Source organism: Aquarana catesbeiana, linkage group LG03 (genome assembly GCF_042186555.1).
Source record: "Aquarana catesbeiana isolate 2022-GZ linkage group LG03, ASM4218655v1, whole genome shotgun sequence".
Classification (NCBI taxonomy): Eukaryota; Metazoa; Chordata; class Amphibia; order Anura; family Ranidae; genus Aquarana; species Aquarana catesbeiana.
The window spans coordinates 82,146,720-82,165,932 of NC_133326.1; the positions used below are offsets into that span (position 1 = coordinate 82,146,720).

Here is a 19,213-nt window from a genome sequence, read left to right on the forward strand (position 1 = left end):
GCCCCTCAGCAATCTCCTTCCACAACTTATCCCTAACCATATCCGGAAAACTTTCAACCAACTTCAGGTTATCCATCACCTCACACCCGTCTCCCAAAAAGGGGGGTAAAGGAAAGCCCTGGGAAAATCCTTCAATGAGCAATCGAGCTTTCGCCCTGTCTGGATATTTGGCCAGCCATGATCGCATTTTTTCCAGCCTCACTGGAGTGCAGGCTCTTTGGAAAAATATCTTTCTGCGCATGGCCTGCACCCGAGGAAGCAGATTTCCTCAAACATTTAGTCACCGGATGCGCTCCATCACAAAAGGCACATTCATGCCTATACTTGCATGAAGTGTTAAACTGACACTGATTCTCAATGAATGCAAAGCAACAGCCTTTTCTATAGGCTGCTTGAGCAAGCGTAACTGCATTGATTCTTGGAGCGACCTGTTTTTGGGGCAAAATCAGGTTCAGCCATAGGCCCACAACTTTCATGCCCCACCGGAGCGACGGGTGAATAGCCAGCTTCTGACAAAAGGAATCGTCATAAAAATATCACCTCAAGCCCCCAAAATTTTTATAGGCCTCCAAAATGTGGTCCAGATGCTGGAAAAGACCCCCACACAATTCTGGGCACTTTTCCCCTGCTACTCCAGCATAAATGCAATATGCTTACAGCCAATTGTGAAAGGATCTAGGTACAGTTCTACTCCTGTCCTCCTCCTTCTTTTCCTCCCCCCTTCTGTCCGATTTAAATGCAAAATCTTTTTTGGCAGGGAAGAAGTGACAAAATATCCACAAAATCTCCCCGCCAAATTCTCTCTTTAATGGATGAACTTAAATGGTAACCCAGGGGGAAATTTCACATGGCATAACATACAGGCTTCTGGTACACCATTCCTATCCCTTTCTCCCTAAGCCGTGTGATAATTGTGTGCACTATTCTGCAATGAGTAAAAGGTAATAACTAATGCGCAAGAAACCACACTCTTAGATCAAAATAGACAAGGAGCTGCCAACATAAAACAGTGTACTCACATAACCGTAATAGACAAGTGTAATAAAATTATGTAGCGCTACCTCAGTCTCAGTGTAACAACTCCAACCAAATCGTGAAAACAATATGTAATAATAATAAGTTCTAAAACCTAAATAAGGTATCAAAGTATTATATGGGGATAAGTGCAAAAATTGATATGTGCAAAAATTGATATATAATATACCAACAAAGTGCACTGTACACGCAATAAACTACACTATTGAGCAGCAAGTAAATTGAAAACAGACAATGTGAACAATGTCACGTAGTATAATACGTGTCCAATCCAATGTGAACTACTAGCGTGAAATGACATCAAATAAGATAATAATACATGTGAAAAATAAAGTGCAATTCAAAGCATTTAATGCAATTTCCAATGCGACTCCCAATATCAGCCCAGAGAAAAAATATTCTAACAAAGTGCAATGTGCATAAAATGAGAAAATATTATGCAGGCAAGCAAATAGAAACAAACAATGTCAATATTGCCCCGTAATATACTGTGTGTCCAATCGACTGTGAACTGGTAGCATGAAATAACATCAAAAAAATGAAGTGACAATAAAAATAAAAAAATATATTAAAATTAAAAGTGCAGTCCAACACCATGCAATGTGACTTCCAATGCGACTCCCAATGACAGCAAGAGGAAATCTTCTAATAGTGAGAAAAGTGCAAGTGCAGTGGCAGCAAGAAACAATTCATCCAATCTTGTTCCGGTGTGCGGCAACCATTTCCCCCAGCCTCTCACCTGTAGTGGCAGGCCCAATGGGCCGAATCAAGCTAGAATTCACAGGTAGGCAGCAATGTGTACACAGGATCAGCTTTCAGAATTGGCTTCCAATCGTGGTCCCAGCTCCCGGGGGGTATAAGTTAGTAAGGGAAAAATGGCACTCTCCCACACTCAGTGTTCTCAAATGAATGGTGAAAGGAAAAAATAGGCTTCATAGTGTAGTAAGTAAAATATTTTAATAAAGAACGCTGTAGTGACTTACATGAAATAAAGAGCGATCAGCAAAAAAAGTGATCTCTTTGATAAAGTCACATGTGGTGTGACGCAACACGTCAGGGAGGGAGGAGTCAGGTGCCGCTGCTTCCAGGGTATGACCGAACCCGGAAGCCTGTACTACTTTTTTTGCTGATCACTCTTTTTAGCAGATGAAAGCCCAGTGATCTATTTACTCTGCCCATTTATTTTCCTTAGAAATGCTACAGTATAGTGTAAAGATTGATATTCATATTTGTTTGTATTTTTTGTTTGTTCTCAGTCCATTTGTGGATAGTTAACTACAAACATTTATACTATACATTGTTTGATCAGAATTTGCTAACCATATAACTTCTGCAGTGCTCAAGTATTTAATGTAACACTGATCTCTCAACTATGTATAATATCAACTTGATGCTGGAAGAATATGGCATTGTAAAGAGTTTAAAAGAGTGCTCAACCAGTGTCCAGAACTTTTCATATTAACTCGCCATGCTCTACAAGACATAAGGCTGGATTTATTAAAGGCAAATTTTCCTTAGTAAATATAAATGTGGTAAAGATTAATTTTGAAAAGAAAACCCAATCAGGTGCAAGGAACATTTTTAAAAATTAAATTTTTCTTGTACCTGATTGGATGATGGAAATCAGCTGAGTTTTACCACATTTACTAAGCTCTGGGAAAATAAGTGCAACTGTACTTGCAAGGTGCACAATCTATTTGCCTTCAGTAAATACACCCCAGAGTTACATAATCTGATTGAAAAAAGACACCATTAAGTCTTGTTCAACCAATTTTTACTTATTTTGCCATTTTTCGTGGTGACAAGAAACACCTGTCAATTTGTTTGTTCATTTTTGTTGCTGTATGGGTGCCTTGAAATTGCTTTTGTTTCTAGCGGTCTGCCAAAATAATATTCTTTTCTTAAACATAATAAATATTGATTTGAGAGGATATAAACTGTAAAAGTTTTGCCCAATGAAAGATGATGATGGTCTAGTCACCAGTACTGCTTGTGGTCTACCTACAGCTAATATTTTCCCTATTTCTGACTTAGATGTGTTGTTCCACATTTTGCTCTGTGTAGGGATAACCATCTTTGTATTGGATTATGGCTTTGCTGCATCGTCTCAGACCTTCCTCCCCCCCCCCCCCCCCGATAACTTGTGATCTGACGACTGGTGGGGAAATGATCAAAAAAAATCAGGGATATCCTTGCACTGCAGGTTCTCCCAGCTTATGGTTTTCTCTCCAGCAAGAAGAACAGTGAAGAGGTCAGCAATGACATCATTAAATCTCACTACAAATGTTGTGTATTTATTATGTGTAACAGGAGATGTATTCTATCCTCAGAACATTTGTAGTGAGATTTGATGATGTGACTGCTGAGCTCTTCACTGTTCTTCTTGCTGACAAGAAAACCATGAGCTGGGAGAACCTGCAGTGCAAGGATTTACCTGATGTTTTTTTTATCATTACCCCACCAGTCATCAGATCACCAGTTATCGAGGGGAAAGGTCTGACATGAAGCAGCAAAGCCATGATCCAATACCAAGATGGTCATGAAAACAAATGTCTTTCCCATGGGAAAATTCTTAAGCATTCAGAAATGTAAAATAGCATAGAATGAAGAAAATGATTTGCTTTATTCTTTTCCTCTAAAATAGAGTAATATACCACATGCTGACTGCATTCTGCTAAGCTATCACTCTACCCTCATTTAGTATTTGATAACAGGCAGTAAGCAGCTTTGGAGCTCAAAATACTGATATATGAACACAAGGATTACAGTAAATTTTAACATCTAAATACAATTTATCCTTTTTAAATCTTAACATGAAAAGTGTCAAAGATACATAGATAGATATTTTTTCTAGACATGCCATAAACTTGTCTCTTCAGCACAATCTTTGATGCACAAATTTGCTACCTGCTATCGAATTCATGATGCCACCTTGTGGATTCTCTTGTAAACAAAACACACAATAGCAGTCCCAGAGTAGCAAGCTCCAAATCTGGCATTAGCTTGCAAGAACTTTTCAAAGGCTAATGTATAATAGCTTCATCTGAAACCACTGTGAAAAACAGTCTGATAGTGATATCCCCAATTGCCAACTTAGTAGATGGTTGGCAATTGGTCTAGGTTAGGAAATACAGTAATGTCAGTACAAGACCCCATCCACATATTTCACCTTCTGTGAACACAACAATAAACACATCAAAACCACAACCTGCGATTCAAACTTTGCATATTTTTTGGGCGAATTACAACAGGTGTTTTACATCAGCAATTGGGTGCAGATAATTTTTTCATAGCAGGATTTATCTATTTTTGATGGTTATGCTTGCACTGCTTGAAAAGATGGGAGTTTAGTTTTGTATTGTTAGTTAAGCATTGTGGCATTTTAAGAGTGAAAGGGTGAAGTTAGGCATTGTAAAGTATAAAGGGCTCACTTCAGAGGATAGGTTAAGTGTGAGCGTTGAGGTTTAAATTTTAGGATAAATCTAAAATTAGGGCCAGATAAGTATCACTTTTTTTTTTACGACACTTTTTTAATTAAATATAGTGGGGCTTCAGATTTACTACATGGTACATTTTATTATTGTCCATATGTGGTAATTAAATTAACAACTATAACATGTCTGTTTAAAACATTCTTTGAGGTCAGTCAGTATTGAAAAAGTTTAAGTTTTAGGGCTTGAGGGCTTAGCTAAGTGTTGAGTTGAGTGGTTATGTTTATTAGGATTGGACAACCTCAGTAAACTTGAACAGGAGATAGATGGCAATGTGTTGTCTCTGTGGAGGCAAACTGGAAATATGCATTCAAAAGTGTGTCAAGGAAACTAAAGTTTTCAAGTGTTTTTGTGAGGTTATGAAAAAGTTAGGTAAAGTAAGTAGAGTCTCCTGTGACAGAAAAGGTGTCTGGTATAGTAAAAGGTGTCATTGGTAGAAGGTTAGATCTATCAATGCTTGTCAGCTTGTAAAGGTGAAATAAAATGTAACATTCTACATGAGCAAGGGTGAGGTCTTTCTTAGCATTGAAATGATCTTTCCAGGGTCCAGAGGTAGAGATAGTCAGCACGGAACATATTCTAGAGGGTAGTATTGGGGGCATTAGTGGTAGGTTGACCAAAGCACATAAACCCAAGGAAAGTATAGTAGCAAGTCTTAGTTGCAACCTCGGAACACCCAATAAGAGGATAATATGCGAACGGTCTAAACTACGTGGCATGTTAACCAATTCCGGGAGCCTGGCGGACAAGATGGGTGAACTAGAGATACTGTTGTGCGAGGAGGATTTAGATTTTGTGGGAATTTCAGAGACCTGGTTCAACAGCTCTCATAATTGGCTGGCAACCATTCAAGGGTATATAACCTTTATTGCAAGGAAAGAGAGGGTAAAAAAGGGGGAGGGGTATGCCTATATATCAAGAATAATGTACAAGTGAATGTGAGAGATGACATCACTATGGGAGCTAGGGTGGAGGTGGAATCCTTATCGGTAGAGCTCCAAAGGGATGAAGCTAAGGGGAAAATAATACTGGGAGTATGCTATAGGCCCCCTAACCAGAGGCAGGAAGGGGAGACAGATCTTCTATCACAATTTTAATTATCCAGACATAGACTGGGCGGAGGAAACCACGCATTCATCTAAGGCTTGCCAGTTCCTAAATGTCAAAAAATACAAGGTTGAGGAATCATCATCAGCATTCAGACTTTATAAAGAATTCAACAAGAAATGTAACGGTGCAATAAGGAAGGCTAAGCTAGAACATATAAGACACATAGCGGAGGAGAGCAAAATAAAATCCCAAGAAATTTTTTAAGTATGTAAACAGTAAAAAAGGAAGGACAGACCATATTGGCCCCATAAAGAATGAGGAAGGGCATCTGGTTACAAAGGATGGAGAGATGGCGAAGGTATTGAATTTATTCTTCTCCTCAGTCTTCACAAGGGAATCGGGGGGGCTTCAGTAACCAAAACTGCAGTGTTTAGCCTCATGACACATCACAGGAAGCACCTCCATGGTTAACAGAGGACAGAATTAAAATTAGACTTGGGAAACTTAACATTAATAAATCACCAGGACCAGATGGCTTGCACCCGAAGGTACTTAGGGAACTGAGTCAAGTAACTGCCAGACCATTGTTCCTAATTTTTACTGGCAGTCTACTGACTGGAATGGTACCAGCTGATTGGAGAAAAGCCAATGTAGCACCAATATTTAAAAAGGGCCCAAAATACATCCCTGGGAATAACAGACCAGTTAGCCTAACATCAATAGTATGTAAACTCTTGGAGGGGATGATAAGGGACTATATACAAGATTTTAGTAATGAGAACGGTATCATTAGCAGTAATCAGCATGGATTCATGAAGAATCGTTCTTGCCAAACCATTCTATTAACTTTCTATAAGGAGGTGAATTGCCATCTAGATAAAGGAAGGCCCGTAGACGTGGTGTATCTGGATTTTGCAAAAGCATTTGACACAGTTCCCTATAAATGTTTACTGTACAAAATAAGGTCCATTGGCATGGACCATAGGGTGAGTACATGGATTAAAAACTGGCTACAAGGGCGAGTACAGAGGGTGGTGATAAATGGGGAGTACTCAGAATGGTCAGGGGTGGGTAGTGGGGTCCCCCAGGGTTCTGTGCTGGGACCAATCCTATTTAATTTGTTCACAAACAACCTGGAGGATGGGCTAAACAGTTCAATTCCTGTATTTGCGGATGATACTAAGGCTAAGCAGGGCAGTAACTTCTCAGCAGGATGTAGAAACCTTGCAAAAAGATCTGAACAAATTAATGGGGTGGGCAACTACATGGCAAATGAGGTTCAATGTAGAAAAATGTAAAATAATGCATTTGGGTAGCAAAAATATGAATGCAATCTATACACTGGGGGGAGAACCTCTGGGAGAATCTAGGATGGAAAAGGACCTGGGGGTCCCAGTAGATGATAGGCTCAGCAATGGCATGCAATGCCAAGCTGCTGCTAACAAAGCAAACAGAATATTGGCATGCATTAAAAAGTGGATTAATTCCAGAGATAAAATGATAATTCTCCCGCTCTATAAGACTCTGGTCTGGCCGCACCTAGAGTATGCTGTCCAATTCTGGGCACCAGTCCTCAGGAAGGATGTACTGGAAATGGAGCGAGTACAAATAAGGGCAACAAAGCTAATAAAGGGTCTGGAGGATATTCGTTATGAGGAAAGGTTGCGAGCACTGAACTTATTCTCTCTGAAGAAGAGATGCTTGAGAGGGCATATGATTTCAATATACAAATACCCTACTAGTGACCCCACAACAGGGACCACAACATACAGGGATATACAATGTAATGCTGACATATAATCACACACATAGGTTGGACTTGATGGACTTGGGTCTTTTTTCAACCTCACCTACTATATAACTATGTAACTATCTTGCAAAATAAACAGCTTATTTCACAGAAAATTTACCCCACTGTTAAAGACCAAGGCCTTAAATATTGTAGTCAAGTATTAGATATTTTTGAAGATTGATGACTTTCCATTCTTTTTCTCCTATTGATGGAACATGAAAACAAGAACTTTATTAGAGTGCTCTATAACTTAAAAAAAAATGGGCTCTACAGAAAACTCTGTGTAGTCTAATAAGGTGATTTCTCTTGTAGCTGGTAAGTATGTGGCCCCAGTCAAACTCAGTATGCACTCCAGACTGAATATTACTTGTACTGTGGTACCCTGGCTGTTTGGGCTTGTGGCTTCAAAGACTCTAGAGCCTTATATTAATTAGGCATTGCCTGTTTTCAAGGTCAGTGAAGTTCTATCTCAAGCTCAGCCATGGCATGCCTTTGTGAGTTATCAGTTCCTAGTGAACATTGACATTATTGGGTTGATTTACTAAAGGCAAATAGGCTGTTCAATTTGCAAATGAAATTGCACTTTGGAAGGGAATTTTCCCCAGAGATTAGTGAATGTGGTAAAATTTCATTTTGCAAACAATGGGTATATAGATAATTGGATAATCAAACGTAAGGAGAATTTTTTTTAAAAAACAGCATTTTTGCTTGCATATGTTTGAATGATGAAAGTCAGCAGAACATTACTTCATTTATTAAGCTCTGGTGAAAATTCAGTTGCAAAGTGCAACAGTCTATTTGCCTTTAGTAAATCAATCCCTATGGGTTCTATTTGTAAAGCAGTGAATGTGACTTCCACCAAATATTCTGTAGTGATGAATCAATCACTGCCATGTACCTGGAACATTCAAATGCAATGAATGTTTTGTAAATGTAACATTCATTGCTATATAAGTATGCCCCAATATTTATTTTTGTCAACAGTCTATTTAGATAGTATTAAGTATTTTGGTTTCAAAGAATGTGATAGTCAGAATGGTAAAATTAATTTTGTGAGCCAGAGGAACCAATATCGTACTGGAAATCCAGAGAGTTGGTGAAGTTGGGTAACTTTCTCATCTTCAATCAAAGCCATCTTGGGACCAGGGTTAGCTGGGCAATTGTTGCACTTAATGAAAGTACTTATTTCTTTCTTCTTGGGGGGGTGATCCTGTGAGTCTCGTTGGTTCTCTGGAACTTTTTTCATAGCAGATAGAAGGTAAGATGTACTTTTTCTGGGTTAAGAAAACATGCTATAGAACAGGAGCTCCAGCAATTAGCATCCTCACTCAACCATATATAAATCCATGTAAATGACTGGCATTGTCCAGTAGAAAGTTAGATTAGAACTCTTTAAATTCAGTGAATATCTTTGAATGTTATATAAGTGGATTTACAAACAGTTACTCTGTGTTGGATAATGAAAGCTTTGTTGGGTATTTTATAGTACAAGTATTAAATATTGCTTTACCCTGAGATTCTAGTAGCTCTCAATAGATTCAAAGTTGCTTTCCTGCTGTCTGTAATGATAGAGTAGCCTGTTATCCTACAAACCGCTGAGCCAGTGTAGAACTTGTTTCTGAAGTTACAAAGTCACTGTTATTTTACCTATTTTGTCACTGCATTCTGAAGTAAGAAGACATTTTTATACAATGATTGTAACAGATTATGCATTAACTGAAAGATCAGTTTGTATTCAGATTTATTTAAGAAAGCAAAACAATTTATATATTTTATTTTTTTCATAAAGTAATTGGTGATTTGAGCTTAGCAAATGGCTTGTCCTCTGCTGATTTAATTAATAGTTAGCAACAAAGATGTAGCACAACTGCAGAAAGGAAACTAACGGAAAAAAAAAAAAAAAAAATTAAAAAGTCTTTAAACATAAAATACAAAAATAATTTATATAAATAAATCCAGTTATAATGTTGTTAGATATAGATTTCAATGCTTACATAAGGTGGTAAGGGGTGCCACATCCAAAAAATGCACAAATAAAAAAATCAATATATATTACAAATAGTAACACAGATTTTTAAGGCACCATAAACTTAAAAGCCCCAAGCCCACCCTTTTTTTGAAGCCAATTAGAGCCTCAGCCCCACATGGAAGGGCCGCCACTGCTTTGAATACTGTGATACATTCTTTGCTACAGCTCCCATAGGTGCATGCCACTGCCCTGTAGTGCATAGCTTCATAGTTTTATATACTCAAATTGAGAGGCTAGCTGAAACTGGTCCTTTTTTAATAGGTTAGTGTTAACATGAAGTTAGCCAAGGGAGGGCTGCAATACTTGGTAGCTGCTTATAGAATGTATTATATATGGCTATTTTACTGTTACTCCATATTAACAAAATCGCATTCAAACAAGTCTGAAAGTCCCAGTTGCTGTAAAGATATAATTGACACTGCCTTGCTCAGATTGGCACATTTTAGCTCACAAACAGCCTGTCTTCTATTTATACCGTTTGACCTCTGGAAGATTTACCCCCCTTCATGACCAGGCCATTTTTTGAGATACGGCACTGTGTTACTTTAACTGACAATTGTGCAGTCATGAAACGCTGTACATAAATTATATTTATGTAATTTTTTTCCCACAAATAGGGCTTTCTTTTGGTGATACTTGATTACTGCTGTTTTTTTTTTTTCTTTTTGCGCTATACGCAAAAAAATTGACAATTTAAAAAAAAAATAATATTTTTTTACTTTCTGCTATTAACCGCTTCATCCCTGGAAGATTTAAAGTTTTACATTTTAATTTTATTGAGATAATGTTCATACATAGCAGAAAAGAAAGTACATAACATTTGCTGTACATATAATGACAGAGGAACGATGAAAAATACCTTCAAGCAAGAGGACTAACCAAAACTTTAAGACAGCCTATAAAGAGTATTTAGAGAGAGGCTTGAGAGGTCGACTAAAACTCCGAATGTAGGGTAGTATGAATACCTTTTATTCAAAAAGAAGGATATCCGACACCTCACCCAGACTAACAGCACTCCACCCCAATGGGATCACTCTGTGGAAGCGCTTGTCAGTCCTGGGTCTACTCCCTCCCGTTTTGTCCTTGAAGTCTCTCATGTCTTCCCACTAATAGCCCCCGAGCCCCCGTTACCGGGAACTCGGCTGGGGAGCACCAAACTCAGTTAATGTAGTCTACCCCAAACCTGACTTCAAAATACAACAGAGATAGGACTACCTACAAGTACTCTTCTTGAGCGGATGTATATCTTGCGAAAAACTGACCATCTATATCCTAAATAGGAGACAAGAGTGTCTCAGTCAAAGAAAGAGAGAAAGGTGTGAAAAGGGGAAGAGTAGGGGAGGGGTGGAATAACTGTAAGTTTCATGCATCTTTAGGTGTCTACGGTAACCCCGGAAACAGGGGAACGTCACAGTGTCTGGCCCAGGGTTCCCATATGGCAAAGAAATTACCGCTTTTGTCGCTTAGTTTTGCCACTATTTGCTCCTGCGCTATAATCCATGAGACCTTCCTCTTAAACCCAAGGAACAAAACTCTAGGTTTCTTCCAGGGTTTTGCGATGGTTAATTTAGCCCCAGCCCCGGAAGATTTTATGCCCTTCCTGACCAGAGCACTTTTTGCAATTCGGCACTGCGTCGCTTTAACTGACAATTGCGCGGGCGTACAACGTTGCACCCAAACAAAATTGACGTCCTTTTTTTCACACAAATAGAGCTTTCTTTTGGTGGTATTTGATCACCTCTGTGGTTTTTATTTTTTGCGCTGTAATCAAAAAAAGTGTCAATTTTGAAAAAAAAATATTTTTTACTTTTTGCTATAATAAATATCCCCCAAAAATATATAAACATTTTTTTTCCCCTCAGTTTAGGCTGATCGCAATAAGTGTAAATTGATTGGTTTGTGCAAAAGTTATAGCATCTACAAAATAGGGGATAGTTTTATGGCATTTTTATTATTATTTTTTTTATTAGTAATGGCGGCGATCTGTGATTTTTATCGAGACTGTGACATTATGGCAGACACATCGGACACTTTTGACACTATTTTGGGACCATTGTCATTTATACAGCGATCAGTGCTATAAAAATGCACTGATTACTGTGTAAATGACACTGGCAGGGAAGAGGTTAACCACTAGAGGGCGATGAAGGGGTTAAGTGTGTCCTAGGAAGTGATTCTAACTGTGGGGGCATGGGCTTCAACTCACATGACAGCGATCACTGCTCCCGATGACAGGGAGCAGTGATCTCTGTCATAACACAAAGCAGAATGGGGAAATGCCTGGTCTGCACTTCCCCATTTTGCGGCTCCGTGACATGATCGCCAGGAGACCGGCAGACATCGAGTTTGCCAGTCCCGCTGTACGGGGCGTGTGCACCTGCTATCCCTGCCTCTTAAAAGGGACGTACATGTACGCCCATTTGCCCACCGCTGCCATTGTGCAGACATATATCGGCGCGCAGCGGCCAAAAAGGTGGTTAAACATATCCAATAAAAAATGTTAAAAATCAAATTTCTTCATACATTTAGGCTGTTATGTATTCTGCTACATATTTTTGGTAAAAAAAATCCCATTAAGTGTATATTGATTGGTTTGCCCAAAAATTATAGTGTCTACAAACTATGGCATACTGTATATACTCAAATTTTTATTCATTTATTTTTATACTAGTAATGGCGGTGACCAGTGACTTATATCAGTGACTTATAGCAGGACTGTGATATTGCAGCAGACAATTTGACACTAACTGACACTTTTGACACCAGTGACACTAATACAGTGATTAGTGCTAAAAATATACACTGTCACTGTACTAATGACACTGGCTGGGAAGGGGTTAAACATCTAGGGTGATCAAAGGGTTAACTGTGTGCCTAACTAGTATTTTTGTGTGTACTATGTGCTGCTTTCACTAAGGGATGTGCTGGATTTTATTCCCTGCTTTGCAGGGAAACAAAATCCAGCACATCCTCGCTTACAGGATGGAGCTCTGCTTTGTTTACATAGACAGAGCTCCATCCAGTCTGTCTCCTCATCGATCAGTGGGTGCTGGTGGGCATCCATTGGCCAGCACCCGCTAATTGTGATTCTGCACAGAACGGCCGCCCTGTAGCAGTCATGCTACAATGGGCCGGTTGCTAAGTTGGTTAAAGGGTTTGTTAACCCATATATATATAAAACTATGCCAGCCCTTCTATTAGAGGCTGGCATAGCACACTATGTCATTCATTTTACAAAACGAGCAGTGTAAATACCTAATCTGAGCTGTCTTCAGGCCGGTGACATGACTCAGGGCCGCTTTCTAGCTCTGATGGATGGCTTCTGAGGGAGGGGCCATGATCTCTCTCTGACGCCACCCGGGGAGACCACGTGACCGCTCATCTCCTCCACAGAAGCCCTGTCTCTGAGCTGTAAAGCGGCCTCGAGTCATGTGACCGGCCTGAAGACAGCTCAAATTAGGTATTTACACTGCTCGTTTTGTAAAAAAAATGACATAGTGTGCTATGCCAGCCTCTAATAGAGAGTCTGGCAGTGAAAATTTAATGATTTTATTTTACAAGCAATAGCGGCGGGGGGGGGCGGGTCAGGGCCGGAGACAGAGGCAGATGACAGGGAGGAAGGAGGGGAGTGAGGGTGAAGAGAGGAGAGCAGAGGGGACAGCGTATGATGGAGGAATGCACTTAGACTGCGGTGATCAGGGCGGAGCTACCCTGGTTATCATGGTCTATTTAGAGAGGGGATACAGGAAGTGCCAGGTTCAGGTTTTTTTTTTTTACAGTTTAGAGGGGGACAGGATTACGCAGCACAAACGCTGTGCTGTGTAATCTGCTTTAAGGGGCCAGAATCTACATTTCTTTTTTTGGGGGGGTTAACAAACACTTTAAAGACCATTTGGTCAGATAATGTAAACACTACCTTGCCAGTTCAGTCCTGTAAATATCATTACCCCAAATTGTAGATGATTTGCAGTGATTTTACCAGCAACAGCTCATTTTTCTATTACCAACACAAAAAAATAATTTCTGGCAAGACATAAGAATAATCGTTATTAGCTCAGGGTAATATGATGTTTGTATAGTTTGCAGCTGCATACAGGGTTACACCTGTTATTAACTGGGCAGATGCAAATGGTTGAGTGCATATGAATTATATGAATTTCTTTGATTTAATAATCCCAGTTAATCTACTGTGAATAATATTTCTACATGGGCCAAGAAATAAATGCTGCAGAATTCATATTAATCAGCATTTTGGATACATTTTAGATATTTCTGTGTAGAAGGCCTCATTTATTTTATTTTTCATTTTTTCAGGACCATGTCATTCGAGAGGAAGCCAGGAGCCTCACTCCTCGCCAATGCTCCATTATGGAAGTCGTACTCGCCACTATTAAGGTATCGTGAACATCCATTATGAACATCTTGCACAAGTGAATTGATCTTTTTACAGCTGCTGACTCCTGTAAATATATTAACTGGTACTTCTGAATCATTTCTCTGCTACTTAATGGACGTTCTATGGCTTATCTGATCATTTTCATTACAGAGGTAGAATTTGCCTTGGGGAGTAGGAAAGATATTAACTGCACATTGACTCTTCTTTTACTCAGCACAGAAAGAATATTTAGAACCCTTGAGACAACTGGACCTTGCATTTTTTTGCCAATAGACTGTTGTTATAGAATTTAGGATGCAATCAGAGAGAAATATGTCGAACAGCATGATCAGAAAAGATGGCTAATATATGGTAATATTAGATGCAGGTATGATAACTACTGTATGTGGACTAATGGTTATAATGCACATTGTGAGAGTATAGTGCAGTCCTTGGACAATAGAGCATCAAATACAACAGCATGTCTCTATAAAAAGCTAGTGCTACAGTTAATCAGTCTTTTTTAGAACATGTAACAAACAGGATAAAGGCAGCTTATAATGATAATGGTGATGATGATAAAGTCAAATGGTTATCACTTGTTCTACCAATTAAAGTGGAATTTCAGCCAAATCATTTTGCAGTTTTGGGTAAAGTGTGAAAATAATGGGTCCTTTCTTGTTTTTGTTGGATATTTGAGAAATTAAGGATTTCATAGCTGAAATATCAAAAATAAATACCAAGTACTCAATCCCAGATTTACTGGTGACTTTGAAATCGCTAAGATTGAAGTGTTTGAACATTTGCAGTGAAATGGGAGACTTGAAGCACAATCATTCAGTGTATACTGTATAATAGGAAACATGATATACTGTATATATAGTCAATTTAGTTTTGAAAATCCATATATATATATATCATTTCAGACTCTGAGATTTTTAACCACTTGCCGACCGCCTCACGCCGATGTACGTCGGCAGAATGGCATGGGCAGGCAGAATCACGTACCTGTACGTGATCTGCCTCCCGCGGGCGGGGGTGCGATCGGACCCCCCCGGTGCCCGAGGCGGTCGGCTAGTGTCTGGGAGTGATCGGACGTGAGGGGGAGACCATCCATTCGTGGCCCCCCCCTTGCGATCGCTCCCAGCCAATCAGATCATTCCTCTGCTGCTGTATGCTAAACAGCAGCAAAGGAAATGATGTCATCTCTCCTCGGATTTTGATGTCGGAAAATGTTATATCCTGCTCTCAAACTTTGTGTATCGGAAAATCCGATGGAAAATGTCCGATGGAGCCCACACACGGTCGGAATTTCCGACAACACGCTCCAATCGGACATTGTCCATCGGAAAATCCGACCGTGTGTACGGGGCATTAGTGTGGTAGGGCAGTTAGTGTTAGCCCCTTTTAGGTCTAGGATAGGTTTTGTGCCACCTGGGCTTTCCATGGCCTTTGAAACTGTGATAGGCAGTAAAGAGTGAAATCAAAAATTTACGCCCTTAGAAAGCCTGAAGGTGGTGCTTAGTTTTCGGGGTCCCGTACGCGGCTAGGCTCCCAAAAAGTCTCACACATGTGGTATCCCCGTACTCAGGAGAAGCAACAGAATGTATGTTGGGGTGTAATTTCACATATTCCCATGGCATGTGTGAGCAATATATCATTTAGTGACAACTTTGTGCAAAAAAAAAAATTGTCTTTTTCCCGCAACTTGTGTCACAATATAAAATATTCCATGGACTCGACATGCCTATCAGCAAATAGCTTGGGGTGTCTACTTTCCAAAATTGGGTCATTTAGGGGGGGTTTGTGCCATCTGGGCATTTTATGGCCTTCAAAACTGTGATAGGTAGTGAGGAGTGAAATCAAAAATTTACGCCCTTAGAAATCCTGAAGGCGGTGATTGGTTTTCGGGGCCCTGTACGCGGCTAGGCTCTCAAAAAGTCCCACACATGTGGTATCCCCGTACTCAGGAGAAGCAGCTGAATGTATTTTGGGGTGCAATTCCACATATGTCCATGGCCTGTGTGAGCAATATATCATTTAGTGACAACTTTTTCTAATTTTTTTTTTTTTTTTGTCATTATTCAATCACTTGGGACAAAAAAAATTACTATTCAATGGGCTCAACATGCCTCTTAGCAATTTCCTTGGGGTGTCTACTTTCCAAAATGGGGTCATTTGGTGGGGGTTGTACTGCCCTGCCATTTTAGCACCTCAAGAAATGACATAGGCAGTCATAAACTAAAAGCTGTGTAAATTCCAGAAAATGTACCCTAGTTTGTAGACGCTATAACTTTTGCGCAAACCAATAAATATACACTTATTGACATTTTTTTTACCAAAGACATGTGGCTGAATACATTTTGGCCTAAATGTATGACTAAAATTGAGTTTATTGGATTTTTTTAATAACAAAAAGTAGAAAATTTCATTTTTTTTCAAAATTTTCGGTCTTTTTCCATTTATAGCGCAAAAAATAAAAACCGCAGAGGTGATCAAATAACATCAAAAGAAAGCTCTATTTGTGGGGAGAAAAGGACGCAAATTCTGTTTGGGTACAGCATTGCATGACCGCGCAATTAGCAGTTAAAGCGACGCATTGCCAAATTGTAAAAAGTGCTCTGGTCAGGAAGGGGGTAAATCCTTCCGGGGCTGAAGTGGTTAATGATAATTTATAATATATGCATATTCCCGTAAACCATGTCCTTATGTATAAACAGTAAATCATACATTTTCATAGCGGATATATTGAATCTTCTCTCCTCTGATCTGCCTGATCTGACAAATCTGCTTCTGCTGCACTGAAATCCCAAGCAATGTTGTCAGCCCTGCCCAGTCTCTTGTTTAGGTTACAGAATTTCCCCCCTTTCCATCATCCTCACAACATAAAGGACACTGAAAGTATTCTATTCCAAAAGGGAAGAACTCAAGCAGGGGTGACAGCACTTTCAGATGTCAGCACAGTAGAGTAGTGATGAGCCAAACTGCTCTAGGATCAGTTTGACTAGGGTGCGTTGAACTTCAAATTTGAGTTTGAATGCCAAACGCGAACTCCATTGAAATCAATGGGACTTGATTCTGTCAAATTCAAAATGCCCAATTTCTGGACTAATAGGCAAGAGGGTGTCAAAAATAGCATCGGAGTGGGCAGTTCCCTAGGAAGCATGTACCAATGCAAAACTTTTTTTTTTTTTTCAAAGTGTCTGGGAGCAGTAATTTTTTTTAAAGCACTGACATTTACAAAACACAAATGATGTGTTTTAAATTACAGGGAAATTACATCTCCCTCCTTTTTAAAGGATACATTGGCACATAGGGTCTATTATGTATTGTGAAGGACCTTTGGAGGGGTCTATGTGTTTTTTTTGTTTTTTTTTTAAGAAGCTGGCAATAATATTTTATTTTTATTTATTTATTTCAGGTACTTATATAGTGCCGTCAATTTACGCAGCGCTATAAAGTTTTATTTGCTAGCAATTTACACTGTCATATTTTTTCTTTGTAAACCCTGGTTCGCATTGGTATGATTTGACATGTCAAATCGGCGGCAATTGCCGGCAATGGCACCATCCTAATCGGTGCGACACTGCATTTGCAGCGCCGCACCGATTTTAAAAAGTAGTTTCTGTACTACTTTTTTTGATTTTGAGCTGTGATTTACATTGACATCTGTGCAGAAACCTGCACAGATGTCTCTGAAATCAAGGACGAAATCAGGACTGACATGCGGGAGTGAAATCATTCGAGTTCAGCTGAACTCGAACGACCACATTACCACAGCTCAGTGTGAACCTGGGCTCAATGTCAGTTTTGTGGTAGCACATCCTACAGAAAAATTGTGTAGAGCCACCAAAAATGCATACCCGACCCTTTGAGTCTGGTATGGATTTTAAGCGTGGTACCTCATGCAAATAAAACACAAAAAAAAATTGTGTGAGCCCCCCTAAAAATGCATATCAGACCCTTATTCTGAGCATGCAGCCTAGCTGGAAAGGAAAGCAGGGGAATTCCTGACTCATACCAGGCCACATGTCCTCAACATGGGCAGGGGGGACTTTGCCAGGGGGACCATTGGCTCCTCACTTTGGCAGACTTCTCAGCTCAGAACATAGAGAAGCACACCTCTCCAGGCAAAATCAGGTGCAGGATGGATCACAGGTGCAGACCTCGGCTCACTACTGTGGAAGACGAACAAGACAAGGAATTGGTTGCACACTGGAACTCCAAATTATCTCAATGTCATGTTTATTGTCAAAAGGGTCAGACAGATACAGGCAATGGTAGACGTTTGAACAAGCAAGCTATCGCTTGTGAAACATCATCGAGATAATTTGAAGTTCCAGTGTGCGACCAATTCCTTGTCTTGTTAGCGTTCTCAGCTCAAACAGGGAATTAAGAGTTCACTGGATTTTGAGCAAGACGAATAGATAGTTTTTGTATTTACAGGATTTTTTAACTCCTTGGCACCAAGCACACTCAAATATGGGATCTAACAGTGGCTGGGCCTTGGTGCAGAGCACCGCATATTTGCATGCAATAGCGCCAGTAAAGCTGTGCTGAGAGCGCCCACCCAGCGTGCTCCTGGCACAGTTACTGGTGGCTAACTGAAAGCTCCTGTTTGCAGCTTGTGATCGGGAACCTTTTGATCATGTGAACGCCAATCACGGCGGTCACATGACCGTAAGCCCTGCCCCAGCATGCTAAACCGCTTTAAGGGCTGGCAGGGCCAGATCTAAGGGGTTAAAGAGACAAAATATGGGCAAAGGTGCATGTATTGCAGAGATGTACAGAATGTATTTTCTATATTGCCCAGGCACACATTTTAATTTTGGTCAGAGTGGAAAATGTTCTCTTTAATATGCTTGCTCTCTAGTATGTAACTGTTCCTCTCAATAACTGCATGTTACAGTAAGGGCTCCTTTAAGTGAGCAGCAGGCAGAACAAACAATAAACAATGTTGTGTGAAAATGAAATCAACTGAGAAATTAAAGTCTGAATGCAAATCATGTTTTAATTAATCTGCTTCTTGAAGGCAGTGCTGCCAATTGAACACACTTTGCTGTAAATGTGGGCAAATGGAAGTATAGCTGGAGAGTCAAACCAAGTTTGCACTTTGAAACAAAATGAACTAAATGAACTAAAAAATAAAAGAAAAAAAAATAGAACAAATTTTAGCATGGAATTGTTAAACCTCTCCCGGGCTTCCATAATTACCTTTTCAGTTGAAGATTTATACAAGCCAATTATAAATCAAGAATAATATTGTATTCTCCAAAGCATTTTGCTTTCAATAATTAGCATTCTGACATGGCATTACATTTTATTATTTAAATGTCATTTGATAAATTATATTTAAATGCATATGATTGTTTATAAATAAAACAGTCCTGGCGATGACACTTAAATGTCATGTAGGCCCTGATGTATTACAGTATTTCAGG

General features: G+C 39.5%; 1 protein-coding gene across 1 annotated transcript in view; it reads left to right on the top strand.

Annotated features, from left to right (window-relative positions):
* Positions 1–19,213, top strand: part of UNC13C (unc-13 homolog C) — an 884,756-nt gene that overhangs the window by 710,012 nt on the left and 155,531 nt on the right. Inside the window, exon 30 of the mRNA XM_073618754.1 lies at positions 13,712–13,792. Coding sequence (XP_073474855.1) covers positions 13,712–13,792 — 81 coding nt within the window. The remainder of the gene's footprint in view (positions 1–13,711; positions 13,793–19,213) is intronic.